General features: G+C 37.6%; 2 protein-coding genes across 15 annotated transcripts in view; both read right to left on the bottom strand.

Moving 5' to 3' along the window:
- The window catches only part of LOC117333624 (ABC transporter F family member 4-like), a 52,154-nt gene extending 30,646 nt beyond the window's left edge, over nucleotides 1-21,508 (bottom strand). For all 14 annotated transcript variants that reach the window (XM_033893008.1, XM_033893011.1, XM_033893019.1 and 11 more), the window contains exons 1-3: nucleotides 21,092-21,508; nucleotides 19,572-19,838; nucleotides 4,077-4,148 (exon numbers count right to left, since the gene is read on the bottom strand). In XM_033893008.1, the coding sequence (XP_033748899.1) occupies nucleotides 4,077-4,148; nucleotides 19,572-19,838; nucleotides 21,092-21,310 (558 nt within the window). In that variant the 5' untranslated portion in view covers nucleotides 21,311-21,508. The remainder of the gene's footprint in view (nucleotides 1-4,076; nucleotides 4,149-19,571; nucleotides 19,839-21,091) is intronic.
- Nucleotides 21,344-25,428, bottom strand: LOC117332354 (protein gar2-like). Its single transcript, XM_033891239.1, has 4 exons — nucleotides 25,358-25,428; nucleotides 23,508-23,625; nucleotides 21,408-22,232; nucleotides 21,344-21,373 (listed from the first exon to the last, which is right to left on the bottom strand). Exons 1-4 carry the CDS (start codon nucleotides 25,426-25,428, stop codon nucleotides 21,344-21,346), a joined length of 1,044 nt encoding a protein of 347 aa, XP_033747130.1.
- Nucleotides 25,429-25,748: the final 320 nt, after the last annotated feature.

Genomic DNA, 25,748 nt, shown 5'->3' with positions numbered 1-25,748 from the left:
TGTATAAATTAAAATTTTATACCGATAATCTGTCCAATATTTAAGATTAATTTAAGATCAGACTTCCAGAATCTACTGATGTTCTATACCAGATTACACGTTATATTGTAGTAGCCTTTCAATTGCAATATTGAAATAACAAAGTTAACATAAAGACTATCAAAATAAAGAATGAAGTGTAGTAAGGGGCGATAACGGAGTTATCGTTCCTTACGGAACGTAATGTATTACGAGCTAATTCGCCTATTTTGCCGGATATAATAGCGATTTGAGGACAGAAAAATTGGCTCATACAATTCGGTTGATACTTTGAACGATTGTAAAACTCGGCTCGATCTAGGTCTGGATGTATCTGGTATCCCTGTGGGAAATCGTATTTATGAGATATTTTGGGTCAAACATGCCAAAATCGTCATTTTGACCGGTAGCTTCTGTTTAACCGGTCCTTAAAAATCAGCGCTTTAATGAAAAATTCTGAAACTCAAAACATAACAAGTAGAGAGAATTCTAAAGAAAATGGAATCTTTAGTTTTTCTATATCTTTAATAGAACGGCCACAATAGGGTTTTGAAAAAGGGTCGTATTTTATCGAGAGTTGGCGGATGTTACGTCACCAGTGACGTAACCAAGTATGTGTGGAATGTAGTGTATTGAAGGCCGGAACGTAATGTACATGCGGCTAATTCAGACCACTTTGCCGGAGCTAACTGAAAAGCGACTCTATACAGTTTGATAAAACTTTCCACACTTATAAAACTCGGTGTGATCTACATGTATGTCCAGGCATATCCCGTATATCTGGGAATAATCTAGTTATGGAGATATTTTGGGTACAAACACGCCAAAATCGACACTTTGACTGCTGGTTTAAGTTATTTTTCTCTGTCGTGTCCGTGATGCAACAGTTTCCGCTTAGGTCACACGGGTACTGCACTGGGGAACCCCCGCGTGGGGAATTCCCGCCTTTTTACACCAGAATCCTACGTCATTCTATTTTCAGTAACAGTGTGTATTTGTGATTTTCTAGATCTCAACACACTACTATTTATCCTCGTATCATATATAAAGTACCCGTTTCATGTGTTACATGTATTTACTCGGGGTAAACAGCTACTGTATAAACCAGAGAAACGCATTCTCCAAAGGGACTTGGATCAGGTGAAACACAAGCTGATTGGCCGGTCGTGTTGCGCAAGCCGTTAACACACTTTTGGGTGTAGATTTGACCTCTACCCCTGACCCGGATGTATACAATCGGTATTTGTTGACATATGTTGACAGATATCTCCTGATAATGTCCAACATTCTGTGTTGAACTTTTATATTTTGTTTCTCAGATGTTGGTCTTGACCAGGTGAAATAGAAAGTTGTAAATGCAATTTTGGGAATTTATTATGAATTTTAATATTACAATGAAACATATAGCGAAGCTAATTGTGAACTCGGTCCCAATATATGATGTTATAACCAGAAGTGATGTTTAGGATTTTGTGTACACTTGTGGAATTGTTTTTTTTAGTATTAATACTCAAGAGGTATTTTAAACTTAGTAATAGAAATACTTTATTAATTTTAAAATATAATGAATGGCAGTATAAGCAACGAAATTCATTAATTTTTTAATATTCTACCATGTTTGCTATGCAACGACTGTTTTGATTGGTTAAAAACCATGATTATTTTCCAGTAATACACGCACGTGTCAATAATAGACGTTTATGAGTCACGGCTGTTACAATGTTATGTATCTAATATTCACCCATTAGGTTAGACGGTTACTGTAGCCGAGTGGACTAATGGTTAGACTTCTTCTTTTTTTTATCAAGACGCGAGTTCGAATCCTACGAAGGCCTATTTTTTTTTATCCTTTTTTTTTAAATTTTCAAAATCAATGCCATATCATAGATGTTTTTGATTGTAGTACTGTAGTGCCTGTAAAGAAATACAAATGTATATATTTTATCAACAAAATAATGCAATACTCAAGATATAAATTACAAGGTTTTTCCGGGGTTTCTTTGCCGTTTTTCAATATAGATCTCAGAACTAAACAGTACATGGTAGAATAGAAATAATCAACTTTCACCTGCGGCCTTCGTTATTAATTTAATTGCAAAATATCCTCGTCCTCGTTGTATATCCTGCAACCATACACGAATCATCGTTAATTATTTCTTAACTATCGTGGTAATGAGATCTCAGGATTCCGATGGATAAATTGACGATAGAATATTATAAAGAATGAAGTGTGGTAACGGAACGTATTCATTTTCGAAGATTTTAGTTATTGTCCAATTGCAATGAAATTTAAATTTGGTATGTAGGTACATCATGGGACACTGGCTACTCTTGTATAACCTCACTTAACAATAATTATATTTTACCGAAAAGGTCGCCATTTTCTAGCCTCTGATTGGTCCAAATCCTTTAGATATTGTTTGATTTCAATGAAATAGGGGTATTATGGGACAGCAAATTAAACTTAATGGGTTTCATTTTCTTGGCAACAACACAGTTTTACTTATTTTTTTAACGTCCTATAAAATGCCAGGATCATTTAAGGACGTGCGTGGTTTTCGTGGTGGAGGAAAGCTGGAGTACCCGGAGAAAAACCACCGACCTAGAGTCAGAACAAGGTATCTGCCCCTTGTTTGTTTCGAACTCACAACCCAGAGGTGAAGGGCTAGTGATAAAGTGTCGGGACACCTTAACCACTCGGCTATGGCGGCCCACAACACAAGGTCTTATCTTATTGGTCGAAATGTAGATAGAGAGCGATTTTGATGAAAACTGCTGGAACAGAGTTATCGCCCCTCACTACACTTCATTCTTTCTGTGACATCCTTCAGGTGTCACCCCACTAGTAGAACATGTATTTTTGTATTTAAAATGGCATTTCTAGCTAGATTCCAGAACCTACATGATTTCTATATTCTACTGACTATGATAACAAAGAATGACTATAGCTTGGACACTTAAATTCTGAAATGCTTTCAAGAGGGAAATAGCAAGATTAAATTGATCGTAACAAATGAATTATACCTATTTTACTTAATTTCTTTTCCACAAAAGATATATCAATACCAACAACAATCATTTAGCACAATCATTTAGCATGTATCATTTAAAACTGATTTTTGATGACATTTAATAAAATCAATCTTACACAAGTAGAATTGATTACTAAATCTGTGTCAAAGTTGATTGTTGATTACCAATAATTCTGATTATTGACACACTAATACTAAATATTCTAATTTTAAACAAGGGCCCAATGGGCCGAATCGCTCACCTGTAATGCAGTGATCTTTTTATATATATGGATCCTGCAGTTATTTGAAAACATGACCCTGAAAGTGACCTTGAATGTGAGTCAAGGTAATTCTTTTGAACAAACTTGGTAGCCCTTCACCCCAGCATGCTAAAGACCCAATATCAATTCCATGGGACTCTTGGTTATTGAAAAGAAGTCGTTTAAATATTTCAGCCTTTTTGACCCCTTTGACCTTGAATAAAGGTCAAGGTCATTCATTTGAACAAAGTTGGTAGCCCTTTACCCCATCATTCTACAGACCCAATATCAACTCCCTGGGACTCTAGGTTATTGAGAAGAAGTTGTTTAAAGATTTTAGCCTTTTTGACTCCTGTGACCATGAATGAAGGTCAAAGTCATTCATTTGAACAAACGTGGTAGCCCTTCACCCAAGCATGCTACAGATCTAATATCAACTCCCTGGCACTCTTGGTTATTGAGAAGAAGTTGTTTAAAGATTTTAGCCTTTTTGACCCCTGTGACATTGAATGAAGGTCAACTTTATTCATTTGAACAAACTTGGTAGCTCTTCACCCCAGCATGCTACAGACCCAATATTAGGTCTCTGGGCCTTTTGGTTATTGAGAAGAAGTTGCTTGAATGGAAAAGTTGACGCCGGACAGACGGTTGGACAGACGGCCGGACGCCATGCCACGGCATAAGCTCACTTGCCCTTCCGGAGCTAACATTGATTGAACCAATACACTTATCTTATCAGACTTAGGAGTATTACACTTCTGAAGTTTATCATGACATTACTAACCTCTAATGACTTTCCTGTCTGTTTGGATTTCCTCCTTTTGACAGGTGATTCTTCCTTTACATCGGATTCAGACTGTGTATACACAACAACTACTGGTTACACAATCATTTTATACCTCAAACATTTAATTTCTGAACTAGAATTTAAAAATGCTTTTGCTAAAAAAAATCAAGCCAAAAACTTGTACCAGCAATGTAGTCTAAGTTTGTTATCTAAAATGAAAAAATTTGTAAAAGGGTAAAAACTCTTGATCAGAATCTGAAACCACTGTCTGAACATAAAAGGTCTTCCTAGTAGGTAGTATATACAGTCAAACCTGTATTAAGCGGCCACCCAAGGGACTGACAGATATTGGCTGCTTAAGACAGGTGGCTGCTTAAACCAGGTTGGCCAGAAACGGCCTGTTGCCTAATTCTTTTTTCAACAGATTATTGAATTTATCATATTATAATGCACGTATTGATATTGATAACAATATACCATGTACAGTGTATTTTGAAATGAAAACCAACAAAGATCAAAGTTTTGATGAATTTGATAAAAACACCTGATCATGTGATCATCGCGGATGTCTACTTCCGGCAAAAAATGGCTGCTTAATACAGGATGATACAACGACTAGGGGCAGATTTTTGTGGCCATTGGCCGTGTTAGACAGGTGAACGCTTATTTAAGGTTCATTATATATTTTTCCATCGGGCGGACCACAGACTGGCCGCTTAACGGAGGTGGCCGCTTATTCAAGGTGGCCGTTCGAGCAGGTTTGACTGTATAGGACACAAGACCTGGACAAACTCACAAATGAATGACAACCACAAACCCTTCATTATTGGACAGGCAGTCGCACAAAAGAAAAAAAACATGAAACACATGGTACTGTAGTCATATGTGCATGGTCACACAGAAGTGTTGTTCCAATTAATCAAATTCGTCGAGTATCACTGGTATATATGAGGTGTTTGACCAATTAATCAAGTAAGATATCTGTGTAATCAAGTTTCGTCGGGAATGCCGGCCATCATGATCAACAAATGAATATTAGCTGAATGGTATAACAAATATGAAGTTTGGTATAACACGGGAGAAGTTTGGTATAACATGTGAGAAGTTTGGTATAACATGGGAGAAGTTTGGTATAACACGGGAGAAGTTTGGTATAACATGTGAGAAGTTTGGCGTAACATGTGAGAAGTTTGATATAACACGGGAGAAGTTTGGTATAACACGGGAGAAGTTTGGTATAACATGTGAGAAGTTTGGTATAACACGGGGGAAGTTTGGTATAACACAGGAGAAGTTTGGTATAACATGGGAGAAGTTTGGTATAACACGTGAGAAGTTTGGTATAACACGGGAGAAGTTTGGTATAACATGGGAGAAGTTTGGTATAATATGGGAGAAGTTTGGTATAACACGTGAGAAGTTTGGTATAACATGGGAGAAGTTTGGTATAACATGGGAGAAGTTTGGTATAACACAGGAGAAGTTTGGTTTAACACGGGAGAAGTTTGGTATAACATGGGTGAAGTTTGGTATAACACGGAAGAAGTTTGGTATAACACGGGAGAAGTTTGGTATAACATGGGAGAAGTTTGGTATAACATGGGAGAAGTTTGTGTAACACAACACCATATGGTTTACAATAGTTAATTTTATTTGTACTTCACGTTGTGTCTATTTGGTTATAAAGTTTATCACATCCATGTACATTGTTCTCTCTAACCCTCACCTCCGCGTGGCCTCTCTTCTCCCTCCCCAAGGGAGCTCTCCCTTCCCGTCCGGGGGAGCTCCCTCTCCTTCAGCGTTCTCCTCTTACCCCTTTAGCTTTCTCCCTCTATATCTAATATCCCGTGTACTTAAGTTTAGCAACGTTCCTTCAGCCCCGCCTCTCTGCATATAATTAACATTGCACGTGCGGAAACATATGTACCTGACACTGGTAACTGTAAAAGTCTGAATTTTGGCGAAAAATCTGAGTTTTAAAATACATATCTGAATTTCAGCCGAAAAGTCTTAGTTTTTCAGATATACATTTTATATTCTGATAAGTTGGGGGGAACTCAGATAAGTATTATGAAATTCCGATTTGCATGCTGGAATTCAGATATGTTGGGTAAAATTCAGATGTTTTCTTATTTGTGCCCTCGGGCACCCCTTCTTGCCGGCGAGAGCAGCACAGGGTTTCACACCTCCCGCGGAGCCGGTGTTCATGGTCCACCGGCACCAGCTTACCTTTACCTGTGCTGTTATAAATCATCCGCGTGCGACTCGCGATCGGTCGGTCACCAATTCAATCATACATCGGTCGCTGTAAACTTCAACATTACGGCCGGTAAAGTGTTTTAATTTGTGCTTATCTTCGTCTGTTTTTAGTGTAATGGTCAGTGTCGTTGTTCCGTCATCTTCGCTAGCCAAGGCTTCTGATTACGTTACACTACACGAACCCTTGGCGGATATAGTCGTGTTCAAACCGTCGCGCCCTGGAATCCCAGGGCATCCAATCAAATCGCGTTTTACACTCGGGCTTGGTTTCGCAGTAAACAAAAATTGCGGCACCCAGTACAGAGCTACAATGTCGACTATGTCATGGCATTTTACCTATATACAGAGACATGCAATCTTTAGGGGAACATTCGCAGTGTTTGATAAATCTATTTAAGTCATTGATCACATATCTCATCGAAATGACACAAGCCTCCATGTGTGTTTGTTAACATCACAGATGAAGTAAATCGGTAAAGCTCGTTTTGATTGGTCGAAAATTTCATGCGTAAAGAGTGGTAATTTTGAATCTCCGCTAGAGGGCCAGAACTGACGCCTATATCCGCCAAGGGTTCGTGTAGTGTAACGTAATCAGAAGCCTTGGCTAGCGAAGATGTTGTTCCGTGTGTGTTTGATACTTTTCTACCTCCGATAACAAAAGATCTGACTGCACGGTGCGGTGATGCAATCGGACCGACGACGTTTTGTACAAGGGCATATCACAATCGACAACCAATATCTCTTATTTCCAATTGGTATCTAAGCTTAATTAAAATGATATTCTCAATAAATCTGTTCACGTGTTGTGATCTGTTGAAACAGTCGGTTCGTAACGTAAGTAGCCGCCCATATGTACAGTACTGTGCAGTGTGTAATTAATAAAAATCGTGTGTTGATACCGATATTCACACTGTTATAGACCTAATATTAACTATATATGCGCTGATCAGCATATATCTAACGTAAAAAACGGACCCAAACCCACATTGTATCTTTATTTTTGTGTGTATTTTTCACCCGTTCGATAACTTGTTGTCACATGACTATTTATACGTCTGGCCGAACACAGCGCCAGCAGGCGGTCTATTTTAAGACCGATCAAAAGGCATACTTACGCAGTGTGTCGCCGTAAGTGTCGTGTTCTCTTTGACATTTTCATAATTGTCTCAGGGAGCAGGTTCGTTATATCATAATTGTGTTTACGTTAATATAACACTATTGCCATTTTCTTGTTTCAGGTGTCCGAGAACTGAAAACATCAAACCAACTTTCTTACCAGTTGCCTTTCCTGTATCTAGCCCTGGCGATTCTGACTATCTTTGTTCAGTTCAAACACACTCTTAGAATTTGATCATTTTTAAATAATTTGATATGTGCATCGTGTAAAATTTTGACAAATTTCTTGATATACTGGGACGTATATTCTAAATAAATGGTATACGTAAATATTATACCGACACATATAATGTATCATGCTAATTTTCTGAATAGAACTTGCATGTGTATCGTTTATCGTAATGTTAATACTTTTGTGAAATGTAACAGGACCGGATGTATTGTTAATCGGGATAACTTTCTATTAATAATGGGCCGTATTTTACCATATTGGGTCACATTTTGATAATTCATTAAGCAGAACAGGACGAAGCGCACAGCGTACGACTATTAGCTTATTTCTCTTATATATTTATATAACAGGATATGTGTTGCATAACATTTTGACAATTTTCTTCATATACAACAATTTGATAAAGCTCCACATGCTAACGATGTAATGTAATTGGTCTCTAGGCCAATATAAAGGAAGGAAAACCAAAAGATTATTTTATGTAATGATTCGTCGATGCACAGGACTTAGAATATGCCGGTCAAGCTGATGTCCATCTTCCTCAAAACCATTCTTGAAGTGGAAATATTTATCAATTGATGACCAGCAAGAGGGCGTCTTCGTCATTTCGTCAGCTGAAAGACCGTAAGGTCGTAATACAGCGGACGTAACACCTGTTAAGTAAGTAAGTAGAGCGAGTGGAAGCAGTCAATGCAAATTCTGGCAACTTGCAACCACATTACTGTATGATATCAACTGCACATGCATCATTTAAACCAGCTATTTGACAACTTCGTTAAAGCTGAAATAAATGCATCTTCCAAATCCGAAAATAATTAAGGAACAACTTAACCAAATGTTGGTATTTTTTTGTGAGTAGAGTAAACCACATCTGTATAGATTTACGGATACGAGTCGGAATGGGTACGTGTCGTCTGATAAATTAGTCGTATGGGATTTGAATATACAATAGGTTTTTGAATGCCTTTATTTATCACCGTTAGTTGTTACGTCAGTTGTTCCACGGACTTTTGATTAGATACGTGTCCGTAATAGAACATAAAACATTAGAAACACAAATTAACTTGCCGAACTTGTTGAATTATTATAGTGTTCCATTTTGCAAGTATTATATGATCGATGTCGCAAATGTCCACTTTTTTATTAGTGTGAAGGGCTTTCGTCCTAGGGGCTAATGTCCCGGGGGCTAATGTCAAGTGCGGGCTTTTGTCCGTACCCCGTTTGTGTACATAGCAGGGAGCGGTAAAACGGCTGTAAAACGTCAACATTGAATCGTCTGATATATGTGAAAATATCCCGTTTCACAAATGATGTAAAACTAACAAAAATATGTTATTTTCGTGGTTATATAAATAACTTGCTGCAGTTACGAAAGCGCCAACGCTATCAAAAATTACATTTACATCAGGTCAGAAAAGAATGTCTACCGGACGTACCTGACACTTGCACATGGAAAAAGAAAAGGTTAGAATTATTACTTCAATGCATGTGCTCATGTGTTCACATACTTTTTAACATGTAATTACATAATCATAAATACATGAAACTTTGATGTAACGAATATAAAAATACACTCTCCAATCATCGTTGTTTATCAGCCGTTCCACGGTTGAACCTGTATATATATGATTTTGTGAATTATGTTAAATAATATGTCTGTAAACTGATGAGCTAATTCGCTCAAAGTCCTAAAGAACTTGAACTGGATGTACCTGACACCTGCACAAGGCTAATGTGGCCACCCGTGGATAGCGCTTTGACAGGTAGGTAGAGTACCTTTCTAAAGGACGCCTCAAGTCCGTTTGATCTGATTCGAGTACAGGTAAGGGACATAGCTTGGAGCAATCAGATAATCAAGATGCTTATTGATTAAACACAGCAGTTGTTATTGATGATACGCAGGTGAGTTAAGCAGCTCGATATCAGCATCTCGTTTTCTTCTTATGTAACATTGATCAAAATATATAATCCACACATGCATATACATGACCCCTCCCCAGGTCCTAGATTTCGTTTGTCGATAATTAACAGTCGATTCAATTTACGTTAAAACATACTATTTTCAGTCAGGAGTATGGAATTTGCCACCCGACATCGTCACTTCTAACCGCTGGCCTCAGGTTTGGCGGAGTTTTGTGGGGACTGTGGAGAAAAACAGAAACATTTGCTTCATAGCAAACTTTTTATTTGGCTATTTACTTATATCATTTGTACACCACCTAAGATGTTTTCTAATTAATTACAAACTACAATAGGCGAATTAATAATCGACCGAAGAGTTCATAAACATAAGCAACAATAATGTTCCGTTGTTTATCTACTAAACTTGTGTAACTGTTCCATGTTTTATGTCTATGTGTCATCGTTTATAATTTTAATTGTGTCAAGACAGAGACGCGTTATCTGATATTCACGTCTCGGGTCCAGGTAAATTCGTGCAAAATACAAGTCTTCATACACGCACTCTTTCTTATTGCATCACTGTCCCTAAAAAAAATAAAAGATAATACTAAATACTGTTTAATCACTTAACAGTTCGCATTTATCTTAAGTATTTATCCCGGTTAAATACTTACTGTAGATTATCGTAACGAATGTTTGATCAAAGTATTACAATGGGTCCTTGCTACGGGAATCCACGATACATCCTTAATTTGTACCGGTTTGGTATCGGTCGTCAATCCATAATTCGTTTTACCAATTTTGCGAACTTTATTGTTAAGGTGAGGAGTTTTCATAAGCAAAACGTTCATGTACTAGATCATTGTTTCAAATATGGTGTGGTCACTGCCCTAGTCAGTTACAATACACAACCTCTGCTAGTCCAGATGACACTGATTACAGGTCAATTATCTTGTTCACTGGACCGTTGAGAAGTCGGCGTGCCATCGACAATGTCGCGGTGTCGAGTTCTACAATAATATAAATATAGGGTATAGGCAGGAACTCATTACACACCCATGACATAGGAATGCATATTTAAACAAATTTCAAGACCATGAGCTGTGACAAGACTACTATATTCTGTATGTATCCTGGAATCCTTCATACTGTGTTGCTTTTGGAAATGAATTGAATTACGTAATATCCTATCTCGAAGGTAAAATACAGAAGAGTCCTTGTTGAGCTACGGGGAGAAATGGGTACTTGCTGTGGCGACATCCCGTAGGGAATGGAGACCCATATTTTATCGACTAAATCAGTATCCCAGGGTTAAGATGAAATGTTCGTTCATGTATTGTATGAATAAAAAGATAATCTACACGTAACGTTTCGGATTTTATTAGAAGATTTGACATCGGTAAAATGATTCCGGCTATGATTTTATGAGTTTAACTTTATGAGGGTCGGGAGTAAAACACGTAAAATGAAAGCAAAATGACGCTTATAAATCCAGATACATTTAGAAAATTATATAAAAAAAAAAACGTTAAACAATTTATACGTCCCATTCTATTTAGAAAATTATATAAAAAAAAAACAACGTTACACAATGTATACGTCCCATTCTATTTAGAAAATTATCGAAATGTTGCAGGATATATCAAGAACAAAATCTACATGGCACACCATTTACGTCTGTCCAATTATCTTAAGAAAATGATCAAATTTTCACCACTCTCTACCCTCGATTATATTAAAAATACAAAAACAAAAACAAAACAAAAAAAAACGCCCCGCTATAAATCACGAAGAATTATCAAAATGTTGCCGATATATATTCGTACCGATACATTAAGAAACTTTGATGCTCGAGTTCTATTCAGAACATCATCAAAATGTTACACGATATATACGTGCGATTCAGAAAATTATCGAAATATTTTTCCGCGATCTAAAATATATATTTAAATGTGTATCTCTGTTGTATTCGGCAAAGTATAAAACATATTGTACGACATACATGTCGTGAAATGAGTCCTGATATGCCCCATTATTTTATAAGCAGAAACGTATATAAAGGTCACATGTATGCGATATATACGTCTACGTATTTAGGAAATTATTAAAATGCTACAGGGTAAATATATCAAATAATGTTAACGGATATAGGTATACAGTATATATCAAAATCAATAAATAGCAAGCATCGTTCAGGCCAGGCACAAAGAAGAAAACTGCAACTGGTTAGAAATTTGGTCTAATTTTTCTGCAACCGTATTACAGCCATGGGATACCTGAAACAAGAATATAGTAACTGTGTTATATATACGTCAAAACAAATATACGATTAAGTTGTTCACAAAGACTAACATTTTCCAATCTCGCCAAATAATCATTAACAAAACGATGGTTCTGTAAGAAATATAAAGGACAGCAGCGACACTTACGGTAGGTGATTCTGTTTGTGCTGGTAGCCCATGACAGACGTACGGCTTTTGATCGGTCCTAAAATAGACCGCCTGCTGGCGCTGCGTACGGCCAGACGTATGACTATCATGCGATCGCAAGCCATCGAAAGTGTGCGAACAATTTATACACCGTAGCAGCTAGTAATGTTGATTTGGGTCCGATTTTTCGTCAAGTGCACATAAATAATGTTTGGTTTATAACAGTGTGAATATCGGTATCAACACACGATTTTTATTAATTACACACTGCACAGTAGATCTACTTTACATATGGGCGGCTACTTACGTTACGAACCGACTGTTTCAACAGATCACAACACGTGAACAGATTTATTGAGAATATCATTTTAATTAAGCTTAGATACCAATTGGAAATAAGAGATATTGGTTGTCGATTGTGATATGCCCTTGTACAAAACGTCGTCGGTCCGATTGCATCACCGCACCGTGCAGTCAGATCTTTTGTTATCGAAGGTAGAAAAGTATCAAACACACACGGAACAACGACACTGACCATTACACTAAAAACAGACGAAGATAAGCACAAATTAAAACACTTTACCGGCCGTAATGTTGAAGTTTACAGCGACCGATGTATGATTGAATTGGTGACCGACCGATCGCGAGTCGCACGCGGATGATTTATAGACAGCACAGGTAAAGGTAAGCTGGTGCCGGTGGACCATGAACACCGGCTCCGCGGGAGGTGTGAAACCCCGTGCTGCTCTCGCCGGCAAGAAGGGGTGCCCGAGGGCACAAATAAGAAAACATCTGAATTTTACCCAACATATCTGAATTCCAGCATGCAAATCGGAATTTCATAATACTTATCTGAGTTCCCCCCAACTTATCAGAATATAAAATGTATATCTGAAAAACTAAGACTTTTCGGCTGAAATTCAGATATGTATTTTAAAACTCAGATTTTTCGCCAAAATTCAGACTTTTACAGTTACCAGTGTGATCATTGCTCCCCCTCCAAGTAATCTATCTACTATTGTCATTGCTTATCCTGACTATAGCAATACCATCTAAGATTGGAGTGATCCTTTCCCTGTTCTATCACTCAGGAAATCACGCGGCCTACACCCCTGAGCTCTGTATCAAATTCTACACTCAACCTGTCAATCACAGGTGTTGTTTTCCCTAGTCGAGTATTGCATGACTTCTGACCTGCTCTCTCTGATAATTACTATTTTAAATGATGTATTAAACTTCTACATATTCTAAGCCCATTTTGTTACATACCTTCACCGCCAAGAATATTAACTAATATTCCGTAATCAATATACAAAATGGCACATTATCATGCTAATCAATATGTATGAAAGATATTGTAATCTATTATAATGAATACTCCGTTTCTCTCGATTCATGTCCATTATACTTCTAGTGTCCTAGTTGAAACACATTTCTTGTTTAGTCCGTTTCTAGAATACTTTCAAAAGCTTCCGAGGTATGTCCTATTAAGAATGAATACTATCACTTTATACCTGTCCAATAAACTTAAAGCTTCCAGTGTCATATTCTAAATGCTAACATCCAATTGTACATGCAATAAATTTTTCACCAGTCAGTTTATTTCCTGGTATCAGTTCACAACACAGCACACGACAATTATAGTTCAAGACGGCAATATTTCAATTCACAAAATGAATCATCCCTTTACTAAGGTACTTAATCCAACAGTTGACGAAAGCAATTGATCCAACAGTTCGTTTACTACTATAATTGTTATCAGTTTTTGATAGTTTAGACGACAACAGTCTATTCCACGTACAACAAACACCTTGTCAATATCAAGGTCACACAAGTTACAATTCCACAGAGTTCCAATCACGATAATACAGAACCTGACACAAATAATACTAGCTATTCGGTCACAGGTAGTGCTCAGCAAACTTCGGTAACAGATTCCATCGCTAATCCACAAGGTGCGTCTCCCACCTTACATAATAACGGAAAACTTTGGTACCATCCAAATGTTCTCCAACAGGGCCTATCCGTCCCTGCCATGGCGATGGGGTAACTATTCACGTTCCCACGAAGCGTAATCCTCACTTCCCGTATCAGCAAACGGCATCACCTCTGAGAAATAATTCCAATTTCTCAACTCTTCAATGGAATATGTTACAGAATTACCGACTCACCAAACTAACCACAAATTTTCGCCCAAGTGTTAGGTTTCGTTACGATTTTTCCTAATTCTTCATCAACACACATATCTACTGTATTTACTTGCCTCATTGCGCTATACATCATGAACCCCTTCCGTGGTCACCATGTGGTTCAGATACCACTCTGAAAAGTTTCACTTGTCCATTATTGACACCACATCCACATGATCTCAAGACAATGATATCTTAGGTCAAGTAAATTTCACGTGGCCCTTTTCAATACTGTTTTTACAACACAAGTTTCACTTACACAAGAATGAATACACTGGTCACATCCTCAGTCACAGCATCGCTATTGTTACTACTATTTACAGTTTCGTATCACGCAACATTGTCAACAAACTGCTGCTTTCTCTAAAAGTAAAGTTTCTCCAGAAACAAGGGTTGTCTAGGTCTCTTCCTTCCGATGATAAGGATAGTGATTATATTTAACCTCTTCATAACGAATGCCCGTTTATACTTTATCAATTTTAATTAGTCCAATATAAACCTGTTCCTATCCTGGTCACGGCACCAAAATAAACTCATAGGTGTAACACAACACCATATGGTTTACAATAGTTAATTTTATTTGTACTTCACGTTGTGTCTATTTGGTTATAAAGTTTATCACATCCATGTACATTGTTCTCTCTAACCCTCACCTCCGCGTGGCCTCTCTTCTCCCTCTCCCGTTCGTGCTCTCCCCAAGGGAGCTCTCCCTTCCCCGTCCGGGGGAGCTCCCTCTCCTTCAGCGTTCTCCTCTTACCCCTTTAGCTTTCTCCCTCTATATCTAATATCCCGTGTACTTAAGTTTAGCAACGTTCCTTCAGCCCCGCCTCTCTGCATATAATTAACATTGCACGTGCGGAAACATATGTACCTGATCATTGCTCCCCCTCCAAGTAATCTATCTACTATTGTCATCGCTTATCCTGACCATAGCAATACCATCTAAGATTGGAGTGATCCTTTCCCTGTTCTATCACTCAGGAAATCACGCGGCCTACACCCCTGAGCTCTGTATCAAATTCTACACTCAACCTGTCAATCACAGGTGTTGTTTTCCCTAGTCGAGTATTGCATGACTTCTGACCTGCTCTCTCTGATAATTACTATTTTAAATGATGTATTAAACTTCTACATATTCTAAGCCCATTTTGTTACATTTGGTATAACACGGGAGAAGTTTGGTATAACAGGGGAGAAGTTTGGTATAACACGGGAGAAGTTTGATATAACACGGGAGAAGTTTGGTATAACACGGGAGAAGTTTGGTATAACAGGGGAGAAGTTTGGTATAACATGGGAGAAGTTTGGTATAACACGGGAGAAGTTTGATATAACACGGGAGAAGTTTGGTATAACACGGGAGAAGTTTGGTATAACACGGGAGAAGTTTGGTATAACACGGGAGAAGTTTGGTATAACAAGGGAGAAGTTTGGTATAACACAGGAGAAGTTTGGTTTAACATGTGAGAAGTTTGGTATAACACGGGAGAAGTTTGGTATAACATGGGAGAAGTTTGGTATAACACGGGAGAAGTTTGGTATAACATGGGAGAAGTTTGGTATAACACGTGAGAAGTTTGGTATAACACAGGAGACGTTTGGTATAACACGGGAGAAGTTTGGTATAACACGGGAGAAGTTTGGTATAACACGGGAGAAGTTTGGTATAACATGGGAGAAGTTTGGTATAACACAGGAGAAGTTTGGTATAACACGTGAGAAGTTTGGTATAACACGGGAGAAGTTTGGTATAACACAGGAGAAGTTTGGTATAACACGGGAGAAGTTTGGTATAACACGGGAGAAGTTTGGTATAACACGGGAGAAGTTTGGTATAACACGGTAGGAGAAGTTTGGTATAACACGGTAGGAGAAGTTTGGTATAACACGGGAGAAGTTTGGTATAACATGTGAGAAGTTTGGTATAACACAGGAGAAGTTTGGTATAACATGGGAGAAGTTTGGTATAACACAGGAGAAGTTTGGTATAACACGTGAGAAGTTTGGTATAACACGGGAGAAGTTTGGTATAACACAGGAGAAGTTTGGTATAACATGTGAGAAGTTTGGTATAACACGGGAGAAGTTTGGTATAACATGGGAGAAGTTTGGTATAACACGGGAGAAGTTTGGTATAACACGGGAGAAGTTTGGTATAACATGGGAGAAGTTTGGTATAACATGGGAGAAGTTTGGTATAACACGGGAGAAGTTTGGTATAACATGGGAGAAGTTTGGTATAACATGGGAGAAGTTTGGTATAACACAGGAGAAGTTTGGTATAACACGGGAGAAGTTTGGTATAACACGGGAGAAGTTTGGTATAACATGGGAGAAGTTTGGTATAACACAGGAGAAGTTTGGTATAACACGGGAGAAGTTTGGTATAACACGGGAGAAGTTTGGTATAACATGGGAGAAGTTTGGTATAACACAGGAGAAGTTTGGTATAACATGGGAGAAGTTTGGTATAACACAGGAGAAGTTTGGTATAACACGGGAGAAGTTTGGTATAACACGGGAGAAGTTTGGTATAACACGGGAGAAGTTTGGTATAACACGGGAGAAGTTTGGTATAACACGGGAGAAGTTTGGTATAACACGGGAGAAGTTTGGTATAACATGGGAGAAGTTTGGTATAACATGGGAGAAGTTTGGTATAACATGGGAGAAGTTTGGTATAACATGGGAGAAGTTTGGTATAACATGGGAGAAGTTTGGTATAACATGGGAGAAGTTTGGTATAACATGGGAGAAGTTTGGTATAACATGGGAGACGTTTGGTATAACACGGGAGAAGTTTGGTATAACGCAGGAGACGTTTGGTATAACATGGGAGAAGTTTGGTATAACATGGGAGAAGTTTGGTATGACATGTGAGAAGTTTGGTATAACGCAGGAGACGTTTGGTATAACATGTGAGAAGTTTGGTATGACATGGGAGAAGTTTGGTATAACATGGGAGAAGTTTGGTATAACATGGGAGAAGTTTGGTATAACACGGGAGAAGTTTGGTATAATACGGGAGAAGTTTGGTATAACACAGGAGAAGTTTGGTATAACATGTGAGAAGTTTGGTATAACACGGGAGAAGTTTGGTATAACACGTGAGAAGTTTGGTATAAAACGGGAGAAGTTTGGTATAACACAGGAGAAGTTTGGTATAACATGGGAGAAGTTTGGTATAACACGGGAGAAGTTTGGTATAACACGGGAGAAGTTTGGTATAACATGGGAGAAGTTTGGTATAACATGGGAGAAGTTTGGTATAACACGGGAGAAGTTTAGTATAACACAGGAGAAGTTTGGTATAACATGTGAGAAGTTTGGTATAACACGGGAGAAGTTTGGTATAACATGGGAGAAGTTTGGTATAACACGGGAGAAGTTTGGTATAACACGGGAGAAGTTTGGTATAACACGGGAGAAGTTTGGTATAACACGGTAGGAGAAGTTTGGTATAACACGGTAGGAGAAGTTTGGTATAACATGGGAGAAGTTTGGTATAACATGTGAGAAGTTTGGTATAACACAGGAGAAGTTTGGTATAACATGGGAGAAGTTTGGTATAACACAGGAGAAGTTTGGTATAACACGTATAACATGGGAGAAGTTTGGTATAACATGGGAGAAGTTTGGTATAACATGTGAGAAGTTTGGTATAACACAGGAGAAGTTTGGTATAACATGGGAGAAGTTTGGTATAACACAGGAGAAGTTTGGTATAACCCGTGAGAAGTTTGGTATAACACGGGAGAAGTTTGGTATAACACAGGAGAAGTTTGGTATAACATGTGAGAAGTTTGGTATAACACAGGAGAAGTTTGGTATAACACGGGAGAAGTTTGGTATAACACGGGAGAAGTTTGGTATAACATGGGAGAAGTTTGGTATAACACGGGAGAAGTTTGGTATAACATGGGAGAAGTTTGGTATAACATGGGAGAAGTTTGGTATAACATGGGAGAAGTTTGGTATAACATGGGAGAAGTTTGGTATAACATGGGAGAAGTTTGGTATAACATGGGAGAAGTTTGGTATAACATGGGAGACGTTTGGTATAACACGGGAGAAGTTTGGTATAACGCAGGAGACGTTTGGTATAACATGGGAGAAGTTTGGTATAACACGGGAGAAGTTTGGTATGACATGGGAGAAGTTTGGTATAACCCAGGAGAAGTTTGGTATAACACGGGAGAAGTTTGGTATAACAAGGGAGAAGTTTGGTATAACACAGGAGAAGTTTGGTATAACACGGGAGACGTTTGGTATAACACAGGAGAAGTTTGATATAACACGGGAGAAGTTTGGTATAACATGGGAGAAGTTTGGCATAACATGGGAGAAGTTTGGTATAACACGGGAGAAGTTTGGTATAACACGGGAGAAGTTTGGTATAACACGGGAGAAGTTTGGTATAGCACGGGAGATGTTTGGTATAACATGGGAGAAGTTTGGCATAACATGGGAGAAGTTTGGTATAACACGGGAGAAGTTTGGTATAACACGGGAGAAGTTTGGTATAACATGGGAGAAGTTTGGTATAGCACGGGAGATGTTTGGTATAACACGGGAGAAGTTTGGTATAACACGGGAGAAGTTTGGTATAACACGGGGGAAGTTTGGTATAACACGGGAGAAGATTGGTATAACACGGGAGAAGTTAGGTATAACATGGGAGAAGTTTGTTATAACATGGGAGAAATTTGGTATAACACGGGAGAAGTTTGGTATAACACAGGAGAAGTTTGTTATAACACGGGAGAAGTTTGGTATAACGCGGGAGAAGTTTGGTATAACACAGGAGAAGTTTGGTATAACATGGGAGAAGTTTGGTATAACACGGGAGAAGTTTGGTATAACACAGGAGAAGTTTGGTATAACACGGGGGAAGTTTGGTATAACATGGGAGAATTTTGGTATAACACAGGAGAAGTTTGGTATAACACGGGAGAAGTTTGGTATAACATGGGAGAAGTTTGGTATAACATGGGAGAAGTTTGGTATAACACGGGAGAAGTTTGGTATAACACAGGAGACGTTTGGTATAACACGGGAGAAGTTTGGTATAACACGGGAGAAGTTTGGTATAACACGGGAGAAGTTTGGTATAACACAGGAGAAGTATTGTATAACATGGGAGAAGTTTGGTTTAACCAGTAATACTAGTAGTATCAGTGGTAGACAGTATTGATTTATATATATATATGTACTATTTCTCTTTTGAATGAGTGTATTATGCTTTACCTGAAATGTCCAGTGTCACTGTCAAAAGTAAAAAGATTAAGCATGACATTTAACAAACCTTTGCTGGCTTAATCTTGGTTTGAGAGATTCTTCTTGTTACATGCCTAGGTAACTTTACCTTTTCATCAGAACTATTGCAGTGGCTTTCAGCCTCAGATCCACTGTGGTGACTTTCATTGTCAGATCCAGTGTGGTGACTTTCGTTGTCAGATCCACTGTGGTGACTTTCATTATCAGATCCAGTGTGGTGACTTTCGTTGTCAGATCCACTGTGGTGACTTTCGTTGTCAGATCCACTGTGGTGACTTTCCTTGTCAGATCCACGCTGGTGACTTTCATTGTCCGATCCACTTTGCTGACAATCGTTGTCAGATCCAGTCTGCTCCTAAGTAATTACAGAATCAATTAATTAGTTTTCATATAAACAACAGATCAAAAGGCCAAGAGCACCTGCATCGCTCAACTGGATATTTCAGTACTATCATATATATATTATAATTTGATACAAATGTTTTTTCATACTGTAATATATAAACATACTCAATTCAGAGCTTTTCCCATATGAAGCATTATGCTAAATTATGATTCTGCTAATTGTACTTTCTTTGGTATGTACAGTTTAAATTTCTATATCAAATAATTTTAGCGTACCAATTCATCAATGCACTAATCTGTATCAGAAATGCGCTACAATTTGAGTGCGCCAAATAAAGTACACTTTTACCGTATTTTGAGCTGCCTCTCCCAACAATGGTTCAAAACAAATGTGGACAAAATCCTGTAATTCTTATTAATTAAAGTAGGATTTTAAGAGTTTACTAGATTTCCCCTATTGTGCCTCGCACTCCCCACTCTGGTCCCAAGGAAGCCACATTAAATAACGATGTTGGATTGAGATCTTCGCCCAATATATAATGCCCCAGATCAAATTTCATCAAAATCAAATCAGTCTTTCAGAATTGTATGATATTATTGTGAAAGGTGACTGAATATACAATGTTATAAATTCAATATCGATATTGCCGACAATGGCAGGTGTAGTCTACGATCACACAAGTATGGGTGTGTAAAATACATCTTAATACGAGCTTGACCAAGTGTAGACTACGATCACACAGGTATATATATGGGTGTGTAAAATACATCTTAATACGAGCTTGATTAAGTGTAGACTACACTGTCAAAAAAAAATTGTAATTGACATGCACGGTCTAACACCACATTCGGGACGAGGTGATATAAACACCATCGCTTAGAGAAGTCAGCTCGTCACGTACATTCACAACACTATGGTAGCGATTTAAAGGATAGACCTCCATTTCTCCTTTTGAACCCACCCCTAAAAAGCTCACCAAGGGAGCCAAACCCTCCATTTCTACACTTTCTCCAATAATGGTTCATTCCCTTACCAAATTGCGTCATAATTCATTAAGGCCTTGATCAGGGATTTAAAGGAAATGCTGATAGGTGATGGACAGACAACTGGTCCCTCTGACCAAGTAAGCCAAAAATCTCGTCAAAATCAACATTCCCCTAAAACAAGGATTGATAGTAACAATAGTCTAAAGCTATATAAGTACTTGAATCTTTATAATTATAAACTGCACGAATTCATATAATAAAACTGTTTTCATTTACCGCTGATTTTTTCCTCAGGTTTGCCAAAGAAAGCCCTTCGTCTGAATCAGAACTGTCTGACTCAGCTTTGGAATTCTTTCTAATCACTGCAAGAGGCATTTCTTCCTCGGATCCAGAACTGTCCGGAGAAACCTGTTTTTTCTTTCCTCTTTTGGCAGGAGACCTTCCTTTTATCACCAGCATTTCTTGTCGTAGGTGTAGTCTCTTTTCCTTTTCCATTCGACATACACGTAACTTTATCTTCAGATTTCTTCATATTTTTTGACATTTTCTTTTCAGCAACTGAAGTATTTTTTACACATTTTGAGTTCTTTACTTTCGGCGGAGTTTTTTCTTCTGTTGAGTTTAGTTTTCTTCGTTTAGAAGCAGATGTTGAAACAGATTTTGAAGGTTTTTTCTTGTTTTCATAATCACTATTTTCACATTCACTGTAATCAGAAGGACTCTCTTCATCACTAGAGATCATTCTTTTCTTCGATTTTTTTCTATTGTGATTTTTCGAATGAGAGATTTTTTTGCCCCCCTCGCCATCACTAGACAGCTGAACACTCTCATCAGAGGAGCTCTCGATCCGCCCCTGTACTGGTTTGGACTCCTTCACAGGTGTAAACGGTTTCCATGTATCTTCATCATCTTCCTGCACCAAATGATATTTCTTAAATTTCAGCTCCTCTTTCTTTCCATCTTCCTGAGATGGTTTGGTGTTATCCTCCTCATCCTCATCACTTTCCTCCGACACTGGTAAAGACATATCGTCATCATCACCCTCAGAGTTCATCACCACATCCAGGACTTCATCCACTCTGTACTTAGATCCACTAGACTGAGTTCCAGCATTTCCTCGGCTCTCACAGCTACCATCAGAACTTTTTTGTAAAGAATCTTGAGAAGAATTTAACATTTTATTTTGTGACAAAGTTTCAACCAATGAAAATGACTTTTTCTCTGCTCCTTCCATTTTCTTCTTTTTATTTGGGGTTGACACATTTTTCCTTGGTGTGATTTGTTTTTTAGGACTAGATTTATTAATTTCTATGGAGTTGTTTCCCTTCCCTTTCCTGGACTCTGTCGGGTTGCTGTTCTCTTTCTCATTCGGACTATCATGTTCTTCCTGCTGGACATCTGTCTTGTCTTTTTTTGTCTGAAAAATAATCAAAGGAAAGATTTGTCTTTTCATCAAAAATAATTTTGCTGGATAATTTTGTTAAACCCTCTCTATGTTTTCCGAACATAGAAACTATGACAAAATTAAAAATATATGTGAAATGATAGAATATATACCCTAATTATGAAGGTATCATGTGAGGATCAATACCGAAGATCTTTGTTATTGTAAACAAAACTACAAAACTACCCACTGGTTATATGAGGGATCACTAATACTGTGCTCTACTATTAAGGCTTTTTCTAGGGGATTTTTGGGGCCGAAAATGGGCCCCATTCCCAATTGAAATTATTTCCTATTTAGGCCAAATTCCCAAAATTAGCAGTTTACCAATTCACCAATTTTCTTCCCAAAATGAGGCAAAAATGAAAGGCCCCATCCCAAACTCAGGAGAAAAAACCCTGACTCTCTATATATGTAAACGAGCCACATAAGATGTAAACGAGCCACATAAGATATATCATGCACACATTCGCAAACTGGTTTTGTTTTGAAGAATGGCAGACTGGCAACCAAAGCCATGAATCAGAAGTAGTGATGGGTTAAAATTTTAACAGTGATGATTGGATAAAATCGGTTAGTATCAACCAATCAATTTTCGATTATTTATCGGTAATTAGCCTACCGTGACAAAAAATCCTTTAAAAGATATTGCTGTTTCGTTCGTTACTCAGGGATTTAATAAGCCTATATTATCTATAAAGCAGAATTTATTGCCATTTTGATTTAATACTAGTGTTTCAACATTATTATCTTTATTGATGAACAGTTATATACATTAATGTGTAAATCATAGTTAACAGCATGACAGTAAGAAGTTGTAGTTAAGAGCAAAATTACATAGAACATACATGTTCATTTGTGTAGTATTTGATTTTACGATGTCTGCATCATTTGAGCGCTTGAAATCAATGACATCTATTACAAAGCGTTTTAATGATCAATATCTAAAACAACAAAGATCGCACGCCTCTAGGCGTGATGATGTTACATGTTTGAAAGTGATAACGTTCATATAAGTTAGGTTCGGAAAATACTTTATGGCTTCGGAAATCACGATGTTATCATTTACAAAATTTCAGAATGGGTAGAAGAAACATTCAAAAAAATTTTCCCCAGCTTTAATAATTGGGAAACTTCATTGAAATTTTGGGAAAATACAACATTTTTGGCCTAGGGGAAACAGCCGATATTCGGGGGTAAAACAGGCCAAACAAAAACACTGTAGGGTCAAACACTAACAGTACATACCAGATTTTCAAGTAAATTTGTGACGAGACGAGCCAACTCCACTTTTTCCTCCACATCCAAGTGACTCCGACCGATATGTTTCTTGTATTCTTCTCTTATCATGCGCTTTGTCAAAACACTGCGAGAAAAAAAAAATGCATTTTTCTTAACATCATTCTTCATGACAGGTCCTGTATAATTATAACATTAAGTTATTTTCACCAACGGAATCTGAAGGATTATACAAATAACACACTACTCTGTAGTGACATAAAGTTTATATAAATAATATTGCACAACATGTCATCACTTCATTGACCCCTGGCTGATAGAGAAACGAGACTCTGCCTGATGCACAAAATTATTAACAACCAATTCAAGTAGTCATCAGCCAACACAATACAAGTGCAATCAATGATTGCAAAAGCTCACTGGCAGCAGCAATCACACTATGCATGCATTTTTTATGTATGTATAAGCATGTCATTTTGAAATTGTATGTCACATAATGTTGCTCCTAGACCTCTAATGGATGTATAAACCAAATAAGAAGGGTGTGGACTTACAAGCTTTTCAAAACTAACCCCCAAAATCTTTAAAGTGAGTTTTTGTGTCAAAGTCAACAAATGGTAAAATGCCAAAATGACAATTTTTTTCTGCATGATTTTGCCATAACATCACTAATAGACCTCTAATAAAAATATAAACCAATTTAGAAGGGCACGAGGTGTATACTTTTGGACTTACAAGCTTTCCAAAAACTGACTCCAAAAACTTTAAAGTGAGTTTTGGTGCCAAAAAAGTTAAGTCCACAAAATGGTAAAATGCGAAAAAATCACAATTTTTTTCTGCATTATTTTGCCATAACAGATATCACTCCTAGACCTCTAATGAATGTATAAACCAATTAAGAAGGGCACGAGGTGTATACTTTTGTTTGGACTTGCAAGCTTTCCAAAAACTTACTCCAAAAACTTTTAAAGTTTTGGGATGGGACGCGGACGCTGGGGTGACAGCATTAGCTCTTGGTTACTCGTAACGGGTGAGCTAATAACGAGACCCATACCAACAAATAGGCAATCAATGCTTACCCATCACAAATCATTTCAACTACGTATACCACGCTGCAAAACCATGAAAACAATTTTTTTCCACGTACAATATCTGAGTAGAACAAGATCCAGATCTTTTTTTTTAAGACAGTGCATAATCCGCATATATTCCCCAAAATTAATTAATACCTATATAACGTTACACATCATTTTTCGTTTTTTAGGAAACAACTGCATCTCTAGTATTTTTCTCTCTCTCATTATATTACATTATCTTAAACTTGTTGAAGTTGGTCATTATAGTATATAGGTCTCTGTCATGATCATTTAGAAGTACTGTAGTATTGTAAAAGTTGCATGGGAGGTCCCATCTCGAACTATTAATGAGTGTTTACGTAATTTACAATATAATATTGCAGATGCCGATCCATGCTTAACTCTCTGAATTTACTGGCTCTTATATTCAGATCTTTTTGTATCACAAGAAAGGTAGTTAAATTTGCATTCTGTAGATATACAATACCTGTCAAAAAAAAAAAAAACACGTAAAATCGTGTGCAGCGATTGTATGCAAAGCGATCCGCTACTGCCGCAACAACTGTATTAATGCTACAGTACTGAACATAGCTATGAGAGATAGATCTAGTACTTAATATAAGTATACCGGTTTACATTCTACAGTTTTGTTTCCATGAACCGCATACAGTTACAACAGGGGTCCGTAACAAATGATATGATAGATGGGTCGCGAACTTGGCTAAGAATGGGATGAGATATCTTTTTCGTGGTTTTGATATGCATATCAGACTCGTTATTTACCTTAAATCTGATTTTTTCACAAGTCTTTTCACAAACACTTCCATTTTTGTTTCGCTGTGACTTCGCGCCATAGAACATTCCTATCTCCACTAAAAAAGATCTCCATTCTTTCTGGGTTGCTTTCGTTTATGTGGTTGGAGCGATTCGTCTAAAAGTAATGGTCGGCCAAATTGAGAAAAAAAATGACTACTTAGCTTTCAGTATTCGCTATTGTGTATTTTACTTCAAAATTTTATAAATATGTATATATATATAAATAAAAAAAACACACACACACACACACAAAAAAACCGGAGACTAACATTTCGTGTTAGACCAGAGAATATACCCTGACTATATATACCTTGACATTTTATATCTTACTTTTGATATGGACATAAAGGCTCACAGC

This window comes from Pecten maximus, chromosome 8, assembly GCF_902652985.1.
Source record: "Pecten maximus chromosome 8, xPecMax1.1, whole genome shotgun sequence".
In the NCBI taxonomy this organism is placed as follows: Eukaryota; Metazoa; Mollusca; class Bivalvia; order Pectinida; family Pectinidae; genus Pecten; species Pecten maximus.
Note: the sequence above shows the minus strand (reverse complement) of the source record. Positions and strands in the feature narration are given on the sequence as shown.

Excerpts from the sequence above, each read along its gene's own strand:
- LOC117332354 (XM_033891239.1), bottom strand. The coding sequence starts at position 25,428 with ATGGCGCGAAGTCACAGCGAAACAAAAATGGAAGTGTTTGTGAAAAGA. Across the intron at positions 23,626-25,357 it reads GTGAAAAAATCAGATTTAAG|TGTTTTGACAAAGCGCATGA; the intron begins GTAAATAACGAG and ends TTTTTCTCGCAG. Across the intron at positions 22,233-23,507 it reads CAAATTTACTTGAAAATCTG|ACAAAAAAAGACAAGACAGA; the intron begins GTATGTACTGTT and ends ATTATTTTTCAG.